Source organism: Coccinella septempunctata, chromosome 9 (genome assembly GCF_907165205.1).
Source record: "Coccinella septempunctata chromosome 9, icCocSept1.1, whole genome shotgun sequence".
NCBI lineage: Eukaryota > Metazoa > Arthropoda > Insecta > Coleoptera > Coccinellidae > Coccinella > Coccinella septempunctata.
The window spans coordinates 12,448,129-12,468,265 of record NC_058197.1 but is presented as its reverse complement, the minus strand read 5'-3'; the positions used below and the strand labels follow the sequence as shown (position 1 = coordinate 12,468,265).

General features: G+C 36.1%; 5 protein-coding genes across 7 annotated transcripts; 1 reads left to right on the top strand and 4 right to left on the bottom strand.

The window, feature by feature from the left end:
• Positions 1-2,026: 2,026 nt before the first annotated feature.
• On the bottom strand, positions 2,027-2,496 carry LOC123319743 (splicing factor 3B subunit 5). Its single transcript, XM_044906650.1, has one exon. The coding sequence runs from the start codon at positions 2,386-2,388 to the stop codon at positions 2,131-2,133; it is 258 nt and encodes an 85-aa protein (XP_044762585.1). The 5' UTR covers positions 2,389-2,496; the 3' UTR covers positions 2,027-2,130.
• Positions 2,497-2,677: 181 nt separating this feature from the next.
• LOC123319739 (nucleolar complex protein 3 homolog) lies at positions 2,678-9,014 on the bottom strand. Of its 3 annotated transcripts, XM_044906645.1 has the most exons (13): positions 8,212-8,431; positions 7,881-8,041; positions 7,431-7,820; positions 7,018-7,151; positions 6,763-6,963; positions 6,519-6,707; positions 6,284-6,465; positions 5,914-6,167; positions 5,484-5,853; positions 5,127-5,203; positions 4,372-4,406; positions 4,214-4,314; positions 2,678-2,929 (listed from the first exon to the last, which is right to left on the bottom strand). In XM_044906645.1, the coding sequence occupies exons 1-12, from the start codon at positions 8,232-8,234 to the stop codon at positions 4,249-4,251; spliced, it is 2,082 nt and encodes a 693-aa protein (XP_044762580.1). In that variant the 5' UTR covers positions 8,235-8,431; the 3' UTR covers positions 2,678-2,929; positions 4,214-4,248. The 3 variants fall into 3 exon arrangements, with proteins under 3 accessions (XP_044762580.1, XP_044762579.1, XP_044762578.1); XM_044906644.1 differs by lacking the exons at positions 2,678-2,929; positions 4,214-4,314; positions 4,372-4,406 and adding an exon at positions 8,906-9,014 and having other exon boundaries at positions 4,991-5,203; positions 8,212-8,259; XM_044906643.1 differs by lacking the exons at positions 2,678-2,929; positions 4,214-4,314; positions 4,372-4,406 and having other exon boundaries at positions 4,991-5,203; positions 8,212-8,430.
• On the top strand, positions 2,839-4,190 carry LOC123319740 (GPN-loop GTPase 1). The gene is made up of 5 exons (XM_044906647.1): positions 2,839-2,998; positions 3,050-3,244; positions 3,296-3,689; positions 3,788-3,975; positions 4,029-4,190. The coding sequence occupies exons 1-5, from the start codon at positions 2,839-2,841 to the stop codon at positions 4,154-4,156; spliced, it is 1,065 nt and encodes a 354-aa protein (XP_044762582.1). The 3' UTR covers positions 4,157-4,190.
• Positions 8,738-17,070, bottom strand: LOC123319741. Its single transcript, XM_044906648.1, has 5 exons — positions 16,545-17,070; positions 16,175-16,385; positions 15,876-16,049; positions 9,343-9,498; positions 8,738-9,212 (listed from the first exon to the last, which is right to left on the bottom strand). Exons 1-5 carry the CDS (start codon positions 16,727-16,729, stop codon positions 8,886-8,888), a joined length of 1,053 nt encoding a protein of 350 aa, XP_044762583.1. The 5' UTR covers positions 16,730-17,070; the 3' UTR covers positions 8,738-8,885.
• A 137-nt stretch (positions 17,071-17,207) lies between these two features.
• On the bottom strand, positions 17,208-19,844 carry LOC123319742. The gene is made up of 5 exons (XM_044906649.1): positions 19,455-19,844; positions 19,139-19,340; positions 18,896-19,069; positions 18,604-18,756; positions 17,208-17,697 (listed from the first exon to the last, which is right to left on the bottom strand). Exons 1-5 carry the CDS (start codon positions 19,550-19,552, stop codon positions 17,296-17,298), a joined length of 1,029 nt encoding a protein of 342 aa, XP_044762584.1. The 5' UTR covers positions 19,553-19,844; the 3' UTR covers positions 17,208-17,295.
• Positions 19,845-20,137: the final 293 nt, after the last annotated feature.

Here is a 20,137-nt window from a genome sequence, read left to right as displayed (position 1 = left end):
GGTATGTTCGGGTGTTGTCGGGTATGGTCGGGTGTGTTCGGGTGTGATCGGCTGTTGTCGGCGGCAGTTGTCGGGTGTGGTCGGGTGTTGTCGCCAGTTGTCGGCTGTTGTCGGGTGTGGTCGGCTGTTGTCGGGTGTGGTCGGGTTTTGTCGGCAGTTGTCGGGTTTGGTCGGGTTTTGTCGGCAGTTGTCGGGTGTGGTCGTTTGTTGTCGGGTGTGGTCGGGTGTTGTCGGCAGTTGTCGGGTGTGGTCGGGTGTTGTCGGGTTTGTTCGGGTGTTGTCGGGTGTGGTCGGGTGTTGTGTTGTCGTGTGTTGTCGGGTGTGTTCGGGTGTTGTCGGGTGTGGTCGGGTGTTGTGTTGTCGGGTTGTGTTGTCGGCAGTTGTCGGGTGTGATCGGCTGTTGTCGGCGGCAGTTGTCGTGTGTTGTCGGGTGTTGTCGGCAGTTGTCGGGTGTTGTCGGCAGTTGTCGGGTGTGGTCGGGTGTTGTCGGGTGTGTTCGGGTGTGGTCGGGTGTTGTCGGCAGTTCTCGGGTGTGGTCGGGTGTTGTCGGGTGTGGTCGGGTGTTGTGTTGTCGGCAGTTGTCGGGTGTGGTCGGGTGTTGTCGGCAGTTGTCGGGTGTCGTCGGGTGTCGTCGGTTGTTGTCGGCTGTTGTCGGTTGTTGTTGTTGTTATCAATTCAATGTTATCAACATTGAAGCAATTCAATGATGAAACATTGAAGCAATTCAATGCACGAAAAGGCGAATCTGTGGGCTTACTAGTTCTTCATAAATAAAAAGTGAGAACCTTCATAAAAACTTCAATTCCAAGAAAATTCTTGATTATGATGTTATTATTTTTTTTTTTGAAATATGACAAAACTAGTGTACATATAAATGTGTAATAGGTAAATTCAGGTTCAAAAAACTGAAATTGAGGTAATTATGGGTTGAACATTATCAAGAAAAAGTAATCAACTCACTGTTGAATTAATGAAATCCTTCCCAAAGCTCAGAGTCTTCTTCAACATTCTCACTTTATACTATTGAAATCAATAATTATATGGTTAGGCTATAATATAATCTGTGAGTTCACCACTTAGTACACCCAGTTGCTTCATTCTCTTTGCTATCTAACACCAGACCTAAAACAAAATTATCATTTAAAAGTTCTAAATTTATAATATATATATTCACTAGTAGAGTCAAGCACAATCATACAGGTGAATGAAGTTAATTGAAAAAACCCAAATCTCGAAATATTTTGTGCTGCTGCATGATACAAAGGAAACAGTTACATGAGAGGGGTTCAGAGCTGAAGTGAACCAAGACCTTGAAGCCTAGTTTTGAGATAAATGGCTTTAAAGTTGTTCATCACCAATTAATTTGAAAGTGACTTCTTTAGATTCTGAAAGATTGGAATGTCAGCATATGCTTACATGAGAAAAATAATAAATAAAGAAGTCACTTTTGAATTCATTGGTGAAAACCCTCCATAGTAAAAATTTTTTTGTCCAAATGATCTTCTCGAAATTTTTTTGTTAAAACTCTTTTGTTGAAATTATCTTATTGAAGTCTTGTTTATTTGAATATAATGGTACTGCCTCCTCCACGTAACCATCATTTTTAGGTTACTATTAGTTCTAATAAAATTTCAAGAATCAATAAGTTTGGTACGATATTTTTATCAGATTCGGCAAGGAACTCTTCATCACTGTTCGAATAAGACGATGAAGAACTATTACTTTCAAACAAATGAATAAACTCCATAATTCGCAAAATTAATGAAAACAAAAGTATACATATGGTACATATGTAGAAAGTCCGAGAATTTTCTTCTTGTTTTTATGTCTAGTACAAAAAATACCTTGTATATGAGTATACTTAAAGAGATATTCATGGAAGATCTTGTTTTTATGTCTAGTACAAAAAATACCTTGTATATGAGTATACTTGAAGAGATATTCATGGAAGATGGTTATGATTGACCAATTGGTTGAATGCTGAAACGGTTGGAATTGAATGATTTTCAGAATGAAACACATCACAAATTTTTTTACACACTTGACAAGAAGCTTTATTTATAGTGTTATACACCACAGATCATAAAAAAATCTCTCCAATTCAATAATAATGACATGAAAACTTCAAATTTAATCTTCAGGTTTATCGGGAGGTGGGCCACAAGGTTGTAACATCTTCTCCATCAGATTGAACCTCACTCGAGCCTTCGCTTCGTTCTCACATATCGAGAAATGATTCAGTAAATCAGGATGCCCTAAGTAACTTGAATAGCTGTCTCTGTGTTGATTTACCAACCATTCATATTTAGTGGTATCTGCATGTCCTGTACCAATATACTTGGACTGTAGATGTTCTAACTGACTGTGAATGTTATAACGATCGCCCATTGCGAAAATTTGGAATTGAACTCGATTTTTATTGTTTGTGAACGAGATATATCAACTATTTGAAAAGATTAACAGAGAGAGTTTGTCTCTGAGGTTAAGTTACTCTTTGACAGTTTTTGATATAACCTCTAACAGAAACCACAGATAAATTAAACAGAAAAAACATAACGAAGCATAGAAATGCTTGCTGGAACAGAGAATCTCTGCGCCAGAAACTTCGATCCAAAAAAACCACAGATTTTCTGAAATCTGTACGAAGAAGAGAAGTCAGGTTATTCAAAGAATTAGGTTAGGTTATTTAAGGTTATTTTTTTTATGATCTGTGCCTCAAAACAAGAAAAGTTAAGATAAGGATAATATACAACAACAAATGTACTTACAGTTGTAATTTCTCGTCTTTTATTTGTTTGAACGATTAAAATTGCCGAGGTCAAAGTTTCAAAATTCAGTATGGCAGCCGCGAAAAAGGGGCCTATATGTGTTATAGTTTTGGGTATGGCTGGTTCAGGAAAAACGTCCCTTGTTTCTAGATTAAGTGAATCTGAAAAAAAACCATATATTGTCAATCTAGACCCAGCTTGCTTGCAGACTCCGTATCACGCTAACATAGGTTAGAAAGTAAGCGTTGGTCCAATCATATTTTCTATCAATATATTTCTAGATATACGGGACTCAATCAATTACAAAGAAACAATGAAAAATTATAAATTAGGTCCAAACGGAGCCATAGTAACTTGTTTAAATTTGTTCGCAACTAAATGTGAGGAGGTTGTGAAAGTTATAAGAGACTGCCCAAATGATATATGTTTGATAGACACACCAGGACAGATTGAGGTGTTCACCTGGTCAGTTTCTGGTAATCTTTAATGTTTCCTAATCATCAAATTTTAATAAACCTTTTTTTTAGGACAAATCATAACCCAAACATTGGCACAAAATTTTCCTACTGTTGTTTTATATGTAATAGATTCTGTGAGAAGCACATCACCCACAACATTTATGTCGAATATGATGTATGCTTGCTCCACTATGTATAAATATCTTGTTCCCTTCATAGCTGTAATGAACAAAACCGATATAGTGTCCCATTTATATGCTAAAGAGTGGATGACAGATGTTGATAGTTTTATGCAGGTTCTTGACAATGAGGACAGCTATTTGAACACATTAAATGGGCGTTTGGCACTTACTCTGGATATATTTTACGAAGATCTGAAAATGTGCGGTTTTAGTGCTCAAACTGGGGATGGTATCGAAGACTTGTTTAAATTAATTGAAGATGCTAAGGATGAATATGAGAAGTAAGAGATTCCTATAAAAGTTACATCACATTTTCATTGCGTTCCAAAGCATCAAAAAATGTTTTTTTTTTTGCTTCAAAGTCATATTAAATTTCTAGAAATTACAAAAAAGAATATGAGCAGATAAGGTTGAAAGCTGAGGAACACAAAAAGATGAGTAAAGAGACAGAAGAGGGGGAATCTGATTTTAAGTCTTTGAAAATGGACCAAAATTCAGATGTTTACATAAGACATCCAGGAAATGAAAGTAGTGAAGACTCCGAGGGTGAAGAGGAAGATCACGATGGTAATATTTCTTGCTTCTTTCCACAAGAGTTTGTTGATATATGATATTTTCAGGGGAATCTACAGAGGCGACAGATGAGACGTACGCGAAACATTTGAAAAATCAGAAAGAATTGCAGTTAAAGAGGGCGAAAGAGGCAGAAATGAGAAAGACGTCGAAAGCTTCAACCTCAAAGAACTAATAAGTTTGATATGTAATTAAATATTTTCAAATTATTGTTATATTTTCTTTTACATACCCTTGTTTTCTTCATTATCAATTACTCCAGTAGTCCTACCATAGATTCATTTTTAAACAAAATGTTCCATTGAAATGTAGGAAGATTGAGATCAACACAGCCTGTGGAAGTAACAAGTAAAATAATCTACTCATACCACACACGGATTCTAATCTTACTTTGTATTGATGACTTTCTGAAGGGGTTATCTTTTCTGTAAGAAATAATTGATTTCAAAGAAAAATTAATGCATAATAGATACGTTTTTTTGACTGAATTAAATTTTCGAACATCCTGCGTGCGCAAGGATAAATTTACGTCATGGTGCGATTCATAAACTAAATCACAGAGTAGGACAAATGAATTTTATTATCTATAACATAGATAACAGAGTAGAAGTCAAAGATTATGGAGTTACTCTATAATCTTTGGTAAGTTTATTTTAAATAAAGATTACTATTATTGAATGGAAAACCTTCGTCATTGACGAAAAAAATTACAACACTCAAAATTTTCACATTTTCCTTATGAAACATGAAAATTTTAAAACAATTAATAGAAAAAACCACCACCTGCTGTTTAATCCTTTCTTGGCTCTACTCTACGAGATGTAGTCCAAAAATTGAACATCCTCTGCAACGATCCTCCACTTATCTCCAATGAACTCAATTTAAGGGTTGAAAATTGAGAAATATAACACTTCCCACTCAAAACCACATAGACATGCAATTTTCGCAGTTAGAAAGATACATTTCATTTTATTATCATTGATGATGGAAAAAATTAAAATCACATCACTCAAATATATACAAAACCATTTATTACGTACAAAAAATACCACATTTCAGTTGGTTATTAAATTTCGCATTGCACTCATCCCCAAAACTCTGATCTGCGAAAAATAATTCGGTCCTCTTTTTCTTTTCGACCTTACCCTTTTTCGGTACAGGAACTGAAGGATTGAAGGCCATCTCGGACATGTCATAACTTTGAAACAGCTCCTCTGGTCGCCTATAAGAATTACTGACGGTTTTTGGAATTGCTCGACTACGCTACTCAATATAACAACAGCTCATTTCAAAAACTGAAGCTGAATCAGGGGATTTTAAGACTGAAATACAGGGTGTCCTAGATAAGATAGATAGAGGTTACATTAAAATAAGAAAAAAGCCTATAAATCAGAATCTAGTACTCATAGACATGGGTGTTTTTGTGACCTCTTCAAAATGTTCTCCATCTTATCAGGGGCACCCTGAATACGAGTTTTGTTTTAAATGAACTTTAAACTTACAATTTTCCAATTTCTGGCACCAAAGATCCCTCTCCCGAGGTAGGCACCCCACTCACTATGTTCTTGACGAATTTTTTAACAATCGGATGATAATGTTTGTTCAATAATGCCAACTCGTAAAGGGAGGTCGAAGCGGCATTGCTATATTCCGCGTCGTCCAATTCAGGCATGTAGTTACCGTCGCCAAACGAGTTATCTGTGTCTAGGAGTATGTCCACATTTTTGTTGAGTTGCATAATATTTCTGACCAGACCTAAGGCTCCTAATGAACCGTTGTGCAGTAGGTGAAGGCTCAATATCGCTATCCTTTTAACGAATCCAATCATTCTCTTATTTGTTATTTTTTTTCGTCTTTTTATCAAACAGTCGGCTTAAAACGGAATAAATATCATCAGTTATCGTACAAAATATTTAAACGAGTGATACTCACATAAAATCTGGAGAACGATCAGAAAGTGTTCGTGAGCTTTGGACGATGCGCTTATTTCCAACAAATTTTTGTATATGTTATTGTAAAATCTCGTTGGGTCCAGTGTCAGAGATTCCCCTTGTCCGCTTAATATAGCGAATACCGTTTGTATACAATGTAGTTGTTCTTTGAATCCTATCCATTCTTCCTTCAACAATTTATCCAATAAGTTCACCATATCCATATAATAATCTAGGTTTATACAGTGTGCAAACCTGAAAGAAATTCCGTTGAGTAATTTTGTTCCACATTTCGATAAAAACGATTTACAACTTTTGAAACAGCCAGAGAAAAAAATGATATTTTATTGAATCTGGAAATATTCACTCACTTAGCCAATCCTTCCAAGCAAACACCCACAGCCTTATTGTTGGTAGAGCTTTTCAATATCCTGAAATAAACGGCGAAGACAATTTTCGTTATTTCAGTCAAGTTTCGCTGCTTTGCCTGTTTGTTTTCCTCCGCTTTGGTCTCCAAAAGTTCCTTTTCCAAATGTTGCAATTGTTTCTTACGCTGAAATTCGTTTGTTGTTACCCGAAAAACTTCCCGCAAGTTTAAACACTCACCTTCCTCTCTTTCTTGGAAATTTGCAAGACGTTTTGTTTTTTAGACATCAATTTTTTCTGCTTGACCTCCAGCTCTTTTTCTTTCTCCAAATTAACGTCTCTCAACCTTAACACAAGTGTGACTTCCAACATCTCTACTTTCACATTATGCGCGTGGGATTTAAGGTAATGATTCAATACCCTCAAAATCTAAAAAAATTGTGTTAATGGAAATTGGGAAATGTTATTAAATTCATTGTATTACCTTCAAAGTCAACTCTTCTTTTTTATCTTCCTTAAAAATAGTTTCTACTTTTTCTTTCACCATCTTTCTCAGAGTCGCATCTTTGTGGTTCAAGAATGGGACAATTACTTGAGTTATGTTTTCAGAAAAGTTGAAGTATGGATGCGTAACTAATAAATCACACATGGCGCTCAACGCCAAATGACCTAAAGCTTTACCTTCCTGAAAAATAACAAATTACCAACTTTCAATTCATGATCATCGAACAAATATTACCTTTGAAAGAGTAGCTGTATTTCCTTTTTTCTTTTGAAGAGCCATGCAAGCTTTCTCTAGCTTCTGTAAAAACTTTTTGTAGTGCTGCAATAGTTCGGTTTCAAATTTTCTTAGTTTGAGAGTTGACTTTTTCACTGAAATAATTCAATACGAGCTTATTAACTAGCCAGTAGATATTTTTTTATTGGTAGATACAATTTTTGAATTAATAGATTCAGTAAAACTAATCAAAACAAAAAACAAAAACCCATAAAAAAATACATCAACAATGTTGAGTCTTTTTAGGATTCACAGAATTTGCAACAAATATTTGACGTTAATTTGACAGCCTGTTTTGTAGATAGTATAGAGGAATCATTTGAAATTAAAATAGTGAAAATTGTTGGAATACTGTGCATCATGAATTTACTCACATAAAATTCCCTCATCTTTGTGGGTCCTTATTCTGTAAGCTGGTATTATATCCTTGAATATTTCTAGCAAAGATATAATAACCAATTTTCTGACCGTTATGTAAATCACCGGCGTCTGTTCATCCATAATCTTAAGCAGCAACCTCAAATTTGTCACTTTTTCTTCTGGATTTTCCAAGACTTGAGAACTCAAAACGCCTATTTCCAGCTTTCGCTGAGTGAGCGCTTTATTTCTCTGATAGAATAATTCTGCGGCAGATAGCGGTTTCGATGGATCTGTTTCATCTTCCGCAAGGCTTTCAAGAGTGATGTCACAATCATTTTCTTCATCAGTTTCATTTTCTTCAACAACCTGTTCCTCTTCATCGTCTTCTTTTTCAGATTCCTCATCTAGAGAAAGTGGATTTATTTGAATGTAAGCCTTGCTTTAAAGCAAATTATAATGCATACCTTCTTGCACAATTTGTTGTGGTACCAATCCTTGCTTTGTTTTAATCGGCAATAAATTCCTAAATTTTATGGGTGGAGGAGCTATTTGATGCTCCTCATACTGCTTCTCTAGAGCGATCTCTTCTTCTTCATCATCATTACGTTTTCTTTTTTTCGAAGACCTAAAATTGAGTAGATGGTAAATCAGGCATAATAGAATACTGCATTAACATGTCGAGTTTTTAAAATAACTACAATGCAAATTTAAAGATGAAATTTCGTAAAACTGTGAGTGAGCTAAGCATAAGAGATGTTCGAATGAGTAATTGAATGCAGGCAAATCCCAACTTACCTTCTACACTCAATATTGCTCATGGTGAGTTTATATGTCGATATATTCCTATAAATTTAAATCTATCACTTGCAATTAAAATATATTTTACGAATATCTTATTAACAATGGTTCAACCAACGTTTAATTAAAATAGTATTGTTTGTTTCTGGTTTCTGATTTTAAACTCAAAAAGCATAGGTTAGATTTTTTTCAGGTTAATCTAAGCATAGATAATCACAGAAATATTTTATCTATGTTCAGAAAATACTCTGTAATCTGTGGAAAAGACTAAGGTTTTAATCACAGAACACTATAAAATTCAATTCTTTGATGGCGTTTCAAGTTCATCTCTTCCAGCCACCTGGTGGCGAAATTTAGAAGTGCGATAAGTAGGCCGTTGTTTTGATGTTTCTTGATGAAAATCCATCTTATTATGAACATAAGTTTCTGTTTTTGGGTTGCTTTGCTTTGAGATTGAGATCTTACATTCGTTAAAAGATAACAGATTAGCATATAACTTTCAAGATGTCAACTATTAGTCATGTAGAGTAATATATACTTTAATAAACCTATAAATATAGAATGTTCACGAATGTCAACTAAAAACTAATTCTAATATAGTGTTATCCATTAAACGACAAAAGAAAGCAGAGAATAAAAATTCTCTACTTGCTGTTCTCCTGCGAAGGAATCTATCCAACAAGAAACCTACTCCTTCGGTCCACCTTCTCCATTGACCACATGGCCATCGAGATGTGTTTCAGTTGTCCCATGAAATCTTCTTTATCTTTGCGTAAATCCTTGGGCCAGGTCTTCGACATCGTTGTGTACAACGAATAGATTGCGTCCTTGCAAAGCAAGAATTCCTCCCTCTTTTGCCTCAACCTGTCCAAGGTGTAAGAGTAGAAGTTTTCCTTCTCGGACGTCTTACGTTTGGCATTTTCGTACTGCGTTTTCAACTTGTACAATTTCATCGTGAGCCTTCTTAACTCTGTCATCGTTTCGACGTTCAGGCTGGCCTGAGAAATGAACAATATGAAACGCGATATTTAGTTCTGTTTTCGAAAATTTGTATTTTCTTCTAGGAATACTCTGTTCAGAACAATTCTACAATTGTGTATAGTCGAGATCAAATTAAGGTATATATACCATTTGCCAAATCCAACTCGAAACTTGTATAGAAGAGCGACGGAACCTTTCTGTCAGAACGTTCTTCCTCTGCGATAAAATTTCGTAATGATCTAGAACCTGGTTCACGTTCCCGAAATGGCTGCTTTTGCAGCTAACCACTTTCTTCATGAAATTCTGAAAATTAACAGCAGATAGCGAACTCAACATAATAACATCCGAATGAAATCAGAAATATAACCGGATATAAAATAGTCCATGCACTAAAAAAGAAAACAACTTATTATAACGACTACTGTGATAGGAAAATTCCCAAAATGTAAGGTCAGTTAAAACTTCCTCAAGACCGAATGGTTTTGCCGAGATGGATGAAATTCCCAGATTTTTTTACTAAAAGTGTTGCTCTTTCGGAATATGTATCACATTTACATCTACGGTTATTTTCCTGGAAGAAAAACCACTCGCACGTTGACCTTCGTAATATTCCCAAAAAGATGGGGTCAGTTAAAACTTCCTCAAGACCGAATGGTTGTGCCGACATGGATGAAATTCTCAGATTTATTACTAAAAGAGTTGCTCTTTCAGAATATGTATCACATTCAGATCTACGATTATTTTCCTGGAAGAAAAATCACTCGCACGTCGATCTTCGAAAAATTCACGAAAAGTAAGGTCAGTTGAAAATTCCTCTAGACAGAATGGTTGTGCCGACATGGAAAGAAATTCTCAGATTTATTACTAAAAGAGTTGCTCTTTCAGAATATGTATCACATTCAGATCTACGATTATTTTCCTGGAAGAAAAATCACTCGCACGTCGATCTTCGAAAAACTCCCAAAAAGTAAGGTCAGTTAAAAATTCCTCAAGACAAAATGGTTGTGCCGACATGGATGAAATTCTCAGATTTATTACTAAAAGAGTTGCTCTTTCAGAATATGTATCACATTCAGATTATTTTCCTGGAAGAAAAATCACTCGCACGTCGATCTTCGAAAAACTCCCAAAAAGTAAGGTCAGTTAAAAATTCCTCAAGACCGAATGGTTGTGCCGACATGGATGAAATTCTCAGATTTATTACTAAAAGAGTTGCTCTTTCAGAATATGTATCACATTCAGATCTACGATTATTTTCCTGGAAGAAAAATCAATCGCACGTCGATCTTCGAAAAACTCCCAAAAAGTAAGGTCAGTTAAAAACTCCTCAAGACCGAATGGTTGTGCCGACATGGATGAAATTCTCAGATTTATTACTAAAAGAGTTGCTCTTTCAGAATATGTATCACATTCAGATCTACGATTATTTTCCTGGAAGAAAAATCACTCGCATGTCGATCTTCGAAAAATTCCCAAAAAGTAAGGTCAGTTGAAAATTCCTCTAGACAGAATGGTTGTGCCGACATGGAAAGAAATTCTCAGATTTATTACTAAAAGAGTTGCTCTTTCAGAATATGTATCACATTCAGATCTACGATTATTTTCCTGGAAGAAAAATCACTCGCACGTCGATCTTCGAAAAATTCCCAAAAAGTAAGGTCAGTTGAAAATTCCTCTAGACAGAATGGTTGTGCCGACATGGAAAGAAATTCTCAGATTTATTACTAAAAGAGTTGCTCTTTCGGAATATGTATCACATTTACATCTACGGTTATTTTCCTGGAAGAAAAACCACTCGCACGTTGACCTTCGTAAAATTCCCAAAAAGATGGGGTCAGTTAAAACTTCCTCAAGACCGAATGGTTGTGCCGAAATATATGAAATTCTCAGATTTATTACTAAAAGAGTTGCTCTTTCAGAATATGTATCACATTCAGATCTACGATTATTTTCCTGGAAGAAAAATCACTCGCACGTCGATCTTCGAAAAACTCCCAAAAAGTAAGGTCAGTTAAAAATTCCTCAAGACAGAATGGTTGTGCCGACATGGATGAAATTCTCAGATTTATTACTAAAAGAGTTGCTCTTTCAGAATATGTATCACATTCAGATCTACGATTATTTTCCTGGAAGAAAAATCACTCGCACGTCAATCTTCGAAAAACTCCCAAAAAGTAAGGTCAGTTAAAAATTCCTCAAGACCGAATGGTTGTGCCGACATGGATGAAATTCTCAGATTTATTACTAAAAGAGTTGCTCTTTCAGAATATGTATCACATTCAGATCTACGATTATTTTCCTGGAAGAAAAATCACTCGCACGTCGATCTTCGAAAAACTCCCAAAAAATAAGGTCAGTTAAAAATTCCTCAAGACCGAATGGTTGTGCCGACATGGATGAAATTCTCAGATTTATTACTAAAAGAGTTGCTCTTTCAGAATATGTATCACATTCAGATCTACGATTATTTTCCTGGAAGAAAAATCACTCGCACGTCGATCTTCGAAAAATTCCCAAAAAGTAAGGTCAGTTGAAAATTCCTCTAGACAGAATGGTTGTGCCGACATGGATGAAATTCTCAGATTTATTACTAAAAGAGTTGCTCTTTCAGAATATGTATCACATTCAGATCTACGATTATTTTCCTGGAAGAAAAACCACTCGCACGTCGACCTTCGAAAAATTCCCAAAAAGTAAGGTCAGTTAAAAATTCCTCAAGACCGAATGGTTGTGCCGACATGGATGAAATTCTCAGATTTATTACTAAAAGAGTTGCTCTTTCAGAATATGTATCACATTCAGATCTACGATTATTTTCCTGGAAGAAAAATCACTCGCACGTCGATCTTCGAAAAACTCCCAAAAAGTAAGGTCAGTTAAAAATTCCTCAAGACCGAATGGTTGTGCCGACATGGATGCAATTCTCAGATTTATTACTAAAAGAGTTGCTCTTTCAGAATATGTATCACATTCAGATCTACGATTATTTTCCTGGAAGAAAAATCACTCGCACGTCAATCTTCGAAAAACTCCCAAAAAGTAAGGTCAGTTAAAAATTCCTCAAGACCGAATGGTTGTGCCGACATGGATGAAATTCTCAGATTTATTACTAAAAGAGTTGCTCTTTCAGAATATGTATCACATTCAGATCTACGATTATTTTCCTGGAAGAAAAATCACTCGCACGTCGATCTTCGAAAAACTCCCAAAAAGTAAGGTCAGTTAAAAATTCCTCAAGACCGAATGGTTGTGCCGACATGGATGAAATTCTCAGATTTATTACTAAAAGAGTTGCTCTTTCAGAATATGTATCACATTCAGATTATTTTCCTGGAAGAAAAATCACACGCACGTCGATCTTCGAAAAATTCACAAAAAGTAAGGTCAGTTGAAAATTCCTCTAGACAGAATGGTTGTGCCGACATGGATGAAATTCTCAGATTTATTACTAAAAGAGTTGCTCTTTCAGAATATGTATCACATTCAGATCTACGATTATTTTCCTGGAAGAAAAATCACTCGCACGTCGATCTTCGAAAAACTCCCAAAAAGTAAGGTCAGTTAAAAATTCCTCAAGACCGAATGGTTGTGCCGACATGGATGAAATTCTCAGATTTATTACTAAAAGAGTTGCTCTTTCAGAATATGTATCACATTCAGATCTACGATTATTTTCCTGGAAGAAAAATCACTCGCACGTCGATCTTCGAAAAACTCCCAAAAAGTAAGGTCAGTTAAAAATTCCTCAAGACCGAATGGTTGTGCCGACATGGAAAGAAATTCTCAGATTTATTACTAAAAGAGTTGCTCTTTCAGAATATGTATCACATTCAGATCTACGATTATTTTCCTGGAAGAAAAATCACTCGCAAGTCGATCTTCGAAAAACTCCCAAAAAGTAAGGTCAGTTAAAAATTCCTCAAGACCGAATGGTTGTGCCGACATGGATGAAATTCTCAGATTTATTACTAAAAGAGTTGCTCTTTCAGAATATGTATCACATTTAGATCTACGATTATTTTCCTGGAAGAAAAATCACTCGCACGTCGATCTTCGAAAAACTCCCAAAAAGTAAGGTCAGTTAAAAATTCCTCAAGACCGAATGGTTGTGCCGACATGGATGAAATTCTCAGATTTATTACTAAAAGAATTGCTCTTTCAGAATATGTATCACATTCAGATCTACGATTATTTTCCTGGAAGAAAAATCACTCGCACGTCGATCTTCGAAAAATTCCCAAAAAGTAAGGTCAGTTGAAAATTCCTCTAGACAGAATGGTTGTGCCGACATGGAAAGAAATTCTCAGATTTATTACTAAAAGAGTTGCTCTTTCAGAATATGTATCACATTCAGATCTACGATTATTTTCCTGGAAGAAAAATCACTCGCACGTCGATCTTCGAAAAATTACCAAAAAGTAAGGTCAGTTGAAAATTCCTCAAGACCGAATGGTTGTGTCGACATGGATGAAAGTCTCAGATTTATTACTAAAAGAGTTGCTCTTTCAGAATATGTATCACATTCAGATCTACGATTATTTTCCTGGAAGAAAAATCACTCGCACGTCGATCTTCGAAAACTTCCCAAAAAGTAAGGTCAGTTAAAAATTCCTCAAGACCGAATGGTTGTGCCGACATGGATGCAATTCTCAGATTTATTACTAAAAGAGTTGCTCTTTCAGAATATGTATCACATTCAGATCTACGATTATTCTCCTGGAAGAAAAATCACTCGCACGTCGATCTTCGAAAAACTCCCAAAAAGTAAGGTCAGTTAAAAATTCCTCAAGACCGAATGGTTGTGTCGACATGGATGAAATTCTCAGATTTATTACTAAAAGAGTTGCTCTTTCAGAATATGTATCACATTCAGATCTACGATTATTTTCCTGGAAGAAAAATCACTCGCACGTCGATCTTCGAAAAATTCCCAAAAAGTAAGGGCAGTTGAAAATTCCTCTAGACAGAATGGTTGTGCCGACATGGAATGAAATTCTCAGATTTATTACTAAAAGAGTTGCTCTTTCAGAATATGTATCACATTCAGATCTACGATTATTTTCCTGGAAGAAAAATCACTCGCACGTCGATCTTCGAAAAACTCCCAAAAAGTAAGGTCAGTTAAAAATTCCTCAAGACCGAATGGTTGTGTCGACATGGATGAAATTCTCAGATTTATTACTAAAAGAGTTGCTCTTTCAGAATATGTATCACATTCAGATCTACGATTATTTTCCTGGAAGAAAAATCACTCGCACGTCGATCTTCGAAAAATTCCCAAAAAGTAAGGTCAGTTGAAAATTCCTCTAGACAGAATGGTTGTGCCGACATGGATGAAATTCTCAGATTTATTACTAAAAGAGTTGCTCTTCCAGAATATGTATCACATTCAGATCTACGATTATTTTCCTGGAAGAAAAATCACTCGCACGTCGATCTTCGAAAAATTCCCAAAAATCAGTCAGTCAGTTGAAAATTCCTCTAGACAGAATGGTTGTGCCGACATGGAATGAAATTCTCAGATTTATTACTAAAAGAGTTGCTCTTTCAGAATATGTATCACATTCAGATCTACGATTATTTTCCTGGAAGAAAAATCACTCGCACGTCGATCTTCGAAAAATTCCCAAAAAGTAAGGTCAGTTGAAAACTCCTCAAGACCGAATGGTTGTGCCGACATGGATGAAATTCTCAGATTTATTACTAAAAGAGTTGCTCTTTCAGAATATGTATCACATTCAGATCTACGATTATTTTCCTGGAAGAAAAATCACTCGCACGTCGATCTTCGAAAAATTCCCAAAAAGTAAGGTCAGTTGAAAATTCCTCAAGACCGAATGGTTGTGCCGACATGGATGAAATTCTCAGATTTATTACTAAAAGAGTTGCTCTTCCAGAATATGTATCACATTCAGATCTACGATTATTTTCCTGGAAGAAAAATCACTCGCACGTCGATCTTCGAAAAATTCCCAAAAAGTAAGGTCAGTTGAAAATTCCTCAAGACCGAATGGTTGTGCCGACATGGATGAAATTCTCAGATTTATTACTAAAAGAGTTGCTCTTCCAGAATATGTATCACATTCAGATCTACGATTATTTTCCTGGAAGAAAAATCACTCGCACGTCGATCTTCGAAAAATTCCCAAAAATCAGTCAGTCAGTTGAAAATTCCTCTAGACAGAATGGTTGTGCCGACATGGAATGAAATTCTCAGATTTATTACTAAAAGAGTTGCTCTTTCAGAATATGTATCACATTCAGATCTACGATTATTTTCCTGGAAGAAAAACCACTCGCACGTCGATCTTCGAAAAACTCCCAAAAAATAAGGTCAGTTAAAAATTCCTCAAGACCGAAATTCTCAGATTTATTACTAAAAGAGTTGCTCTTTCAGAATATGTATCACATTTAGATCTACGGTAACTTTTGTTGAGAAATAATGGACTTGAAAGCTGACTTCCAAAAAATCCTGAAAAAGGGTTCACTTAAAAAATCGTCGTGAAAGAAATATTTATGCCAAAATCGAAAAATGATTTTATTCCCCCCGCCGCTCACTCCTGGAGCCGCCACTGTTGTTCACCCATTGTAGTAGCTCAATTTCTATTAGAGCTATCTTCAGATTATTGATGATATGTTCTTATTTCAGAGGGAGATCAATAATAAATATTCGCACCTACCTCGTAAATTGTACATTTCTCTTCGTCAATCCTCATACGTTCAATGATATTCCTCAATCTCGAATTTTCCAAACTCAAACGATCTATTTGTAGTTCCCTTGCTTTCCTCACGATCCTGTTCTCCTTTATATCATTTTTGAGCCTTTCAAATCGTTCTCCAGCCGACACCAAGTACTAGAAGGAACGAAGAGGATATCTCACCTACCTAAATTCGAATCTCCAAAAATGATGCCAAGAATTTTTTCCACTCTGAATAAACCATGCATGATGAAATTAAGCAAATTTTGCAAAAGCCTTACCTCTTGAAAAGACAGCAAATAATTCTTGAATTCCTCTTCTTTCTTCAACATCTCTTTCCATTGATTCGTCAAACATTCTTTCATCTGGCGCAGGATTTCCCAGATCTGCACCCTTCTTTCCATGATGGAATGTCCTTCCTCGTAAATCTCGTAAACTTTCAGCTTTCTTTCCATGAGATCGTCGAACCTATGTGCATCAGTCCTGAACACCCTGTATATTCAAACCAATAACTAAAATAATGTATCTTAACACATAAGCGTCACAGTTTATCGCTGAGGAACAAATCCTAATAGAATTAGATGAAATAAAATGATATATTCGTGTATTTCCTATAAACTATTCCCCAATGTATCTATACTCTATACTCACTTCAATTCCTGAACACTGTGATGCGTTTTCGGGAAATATAACAACAGGTCCTCGAAATCCTTAAAACGATCTGTGATGGGTACTTCAACCTTGTTCTGCTTGCTGATCTTATCCTTCAGAAACTTGGGTAGATTTTCCACATTGACGTCCGTACAAAATACGTTTCCTTTATGCATTTTCTTCATCCTTATTGCGAATATTTTACGGTGATTATATGTTGACACTTAACAGTAAACTTTACGTCAAACTGTTATCGTGAGTAGTCAGATTATGGTGGTCGAAATTTTCTGTGTGTTTATCATCGTGAGCTTAGCAAGAGGCCAAAAACACGTTCGAAAAAGTAACACATATGGGCATATTGTTATAATGCGTTGTATTTGGTACATACTAACGTCCGAATCTCCTGAATACGCCCCTGCCTTCGTTCGCAAACATCGTGAACAGTTAGTTTTCTGAATAGAGAGTTCAGATTACCTTTTGGGATATGTAGATTTCAGGGGACGAATCAAAAATCCATATATCTCAGGAATTTTCAGCGTTCCTCCTGTTCTCTTGAATTTTCAAAGAACCAATTAATATCACTATATCCTATACACACGTGGACTTACAATTTCCGCATCGATAGCATATAAGATGATCGAAATGAATAAAATAGAAGTTCATCACAGCATTCTTCGTGTTAAAAACGTAAAAATATATTTGTATATCTTATTATAATAAACTGTATAAAATATATATTATTGGAAAGGATTCATAGTACGGCTACAGTGTGTCCCCCTTTCCTCCACAATTTTCTCACTACCTTCGAACGCATCTCCAAATTTTCCAGAATGTTGGCCATGTACCTCATTGTATCTTTGATGTCTACAATTTGGTGAAACACCATGGCCATATCATCTGACTGTCCTTTGTAGTGCTCGATAGATATTTTCTGCAAAGAACGTCTCGTTCGCATGAACTCGTTCAAGTTCTTTATACCTTGGACTGATAACACTAAATCCTCAAGCCTGATGGCACAAAAGTCCTTCAAACTAGCAATCAAGCATTCCAGCTCAGATGTTCTCTTGACGGCTTCGCCATATCTCAACACAATTCTAGATATGTGTCCCTTCATATGCATAATCTTCTGGCACTTATCTTCCATGATGATCAGCTGAAAAGAGCATTGCTTTAGTTCATTTGAGCTTTCGTCACTTTTGATTGGGTTTTTCAGAGATCAACAATCGTTGTTGATTTGAGGTGATCCCAAAGAAAGAATATCATCAGGAATTGAAGGGTACGAGCGATTTTCCACATTTAACTATACAGGGTGACAATTTGAAAACCTACCAGTCCAATTATGTCGCGACAAGGATGATTTCAGAGGAAATTTCGGAACAGGTCAATTTATATTCGTAGGGGGACATATTTTGAGCAGAATTGTAAGCCGAAAACTCCTCAACCCTAGGTGTAGGAGCTATCACCCCCAAATTCTCAATAGGGAATAGGGGGCGAGATTTACTTCAATTGAAAGATGACTTGACCTTCTACATGAATACTATGGTTTGCAAATTTTTATTGAGTCCTTGAAGTGGGTACAGGGGCTGACAATTTGAAAACTTGCCAGGCCAAAATGTCTCCACAAGGATGATTTCATCAATCTTAGGTGTTGGGGTTGTCACCCTTAAATTCTTAATAGGAAATAGAGGGTGAGCTATACCTCAATGGGAAGACAATATATAGAGTAGAGGGACATATTGCCTTCCAATTGAGGTTAAGCTCACTCTTCTATTCCCTATGAAGAATTTAGGGGTGATAGCCCCTACACCTAGGTTTAAGGAGATTTCGGCTTACTATTTTGCTCGAAATATGCCCCCCTCCCTTTAAAAATTGTTCCGGCATTTTCTCTGAAAACATCCTTGTCGCGACATATAGTTGGGCAAATTTTTAAATTGTCAAATTTTTCAATTGTCACCCTTTGTATATGCAGCAACGATAATTTGAACACGAAAAACAGAGTAGGTGATCATCTGCCAATTTTCTTCTAAAGGATGGAACATGAAAGAAAAAAATTACTCACAGTTTTTTCATAGGTCTCTTTTATCTTGCTGTTCATGGCTACGTTTCTAGACATCAGAAATCGTTTTTTCGACTCTAAACTCCTATACCTTGTTATAGCATCATCAACTGTAGCTTTACGACCAAACTCGTACAATGCGGATTCTATGTATTCCTTCAATAATAATTAAATTCATGAAATGCGCAATTTTCATCTAGCGAGCCGAATATTTATGGTGAAATGAAGAGAAGTATATATACTGAGTGTCTTATGAAAGCTGAGTAGTTCTAGGCCTCCTGTTAGTACACCTCACCTCGTAAATACGATGCTTCCCAATTTCTTTGATCAACTTGTCCTTCAGCATTCTATACTCCATGACCTTATGTAGCATATCTTTAATCTTGACCTTTTGTTCCTTAACATAACTCCGAAATTCTTCCAGACGTGTAGCGGCGCGTTCCTTTTTTTGATCATTCTGGATTATAAGCTATATATACACAGAAAAAAACCTCGTAAAATTTCGAGGGAACTTAAGAAAAACTACATCGTTTTTCACCTCGTTAAACTCTATGAAACGTTGTTGAAAATCATCTTCTCGATCGAGAAGTTCTTTTTTCTGCATTGTTAAAGATTCCAAATCGAGTAGAGCCCTTCTTCTACGCCTTGCTAGCTTCTGGTTGACACAAAAACAATCTTCCTCGCACGATGCAGCCGTAGAATGAACGTTGATCTGTTTTTCTTCTCGAACTGGAGCTGTCCTAAATATTTTCACTTTTTTACGAGTTATAACACTACCAAATTCACAAATTAGAAGTGAACAATATGTGAAAAAATGATAATGGATATATTTTTGGTGGAAGAATGTATCTCACTCTACATCTCTGACGAATCTTTTGGAAGTCCTATAGAAACGGGTTTCCCTGTAAACATCTTTAGGGAGATAAGCGCAGATCTTCTGGAAATCTACCATGTTTTTCGATCCTGCAACACTTTTTGCCACGTCAATTTGACACTCATCTCCTTTTTGTCAGATCATCTCAAGTGTTGTTTGACGACCGGTGAAACCACCAAAAATATGAGTGGATTGAGTACGTTCAGAAGCGGTCAGGATGTGATGAAAGATTTGTCCCATTATGATCTACGTCTTCAACAGTAATTAAGGGTGGGTTCATTAATACAGCTCTGCTAAGAACTAAAACACCCTGTCTATTAGATTGCTCTTAGTTCTTAGCAGCTCTGCGTGAACCCACCATTACTAAACTAGTTTTAGCTTTAGAGGAAATGTTGTTTGAGTCTAACTAAGGGGGAGTGCCCACTAAAGTAGCGTAGCACTGACAGGGCATTTTGCATGTTGCATCGCCCATGTCAGTGCTACGCTACTTTGGTGGTCGCTCCCCCTTAGACTCAAACAAAATTTCAGATGTAAATACCTGATAATCCAAACTTCAACTCCTGTCATTTCAAACGATTGCTTGAGCATATGTTCTGCTAAAATTGAAGAATACTCAGAGAATTCTTCAATCGCATAAAGAACTAAATAGAAGAATGTTAATAC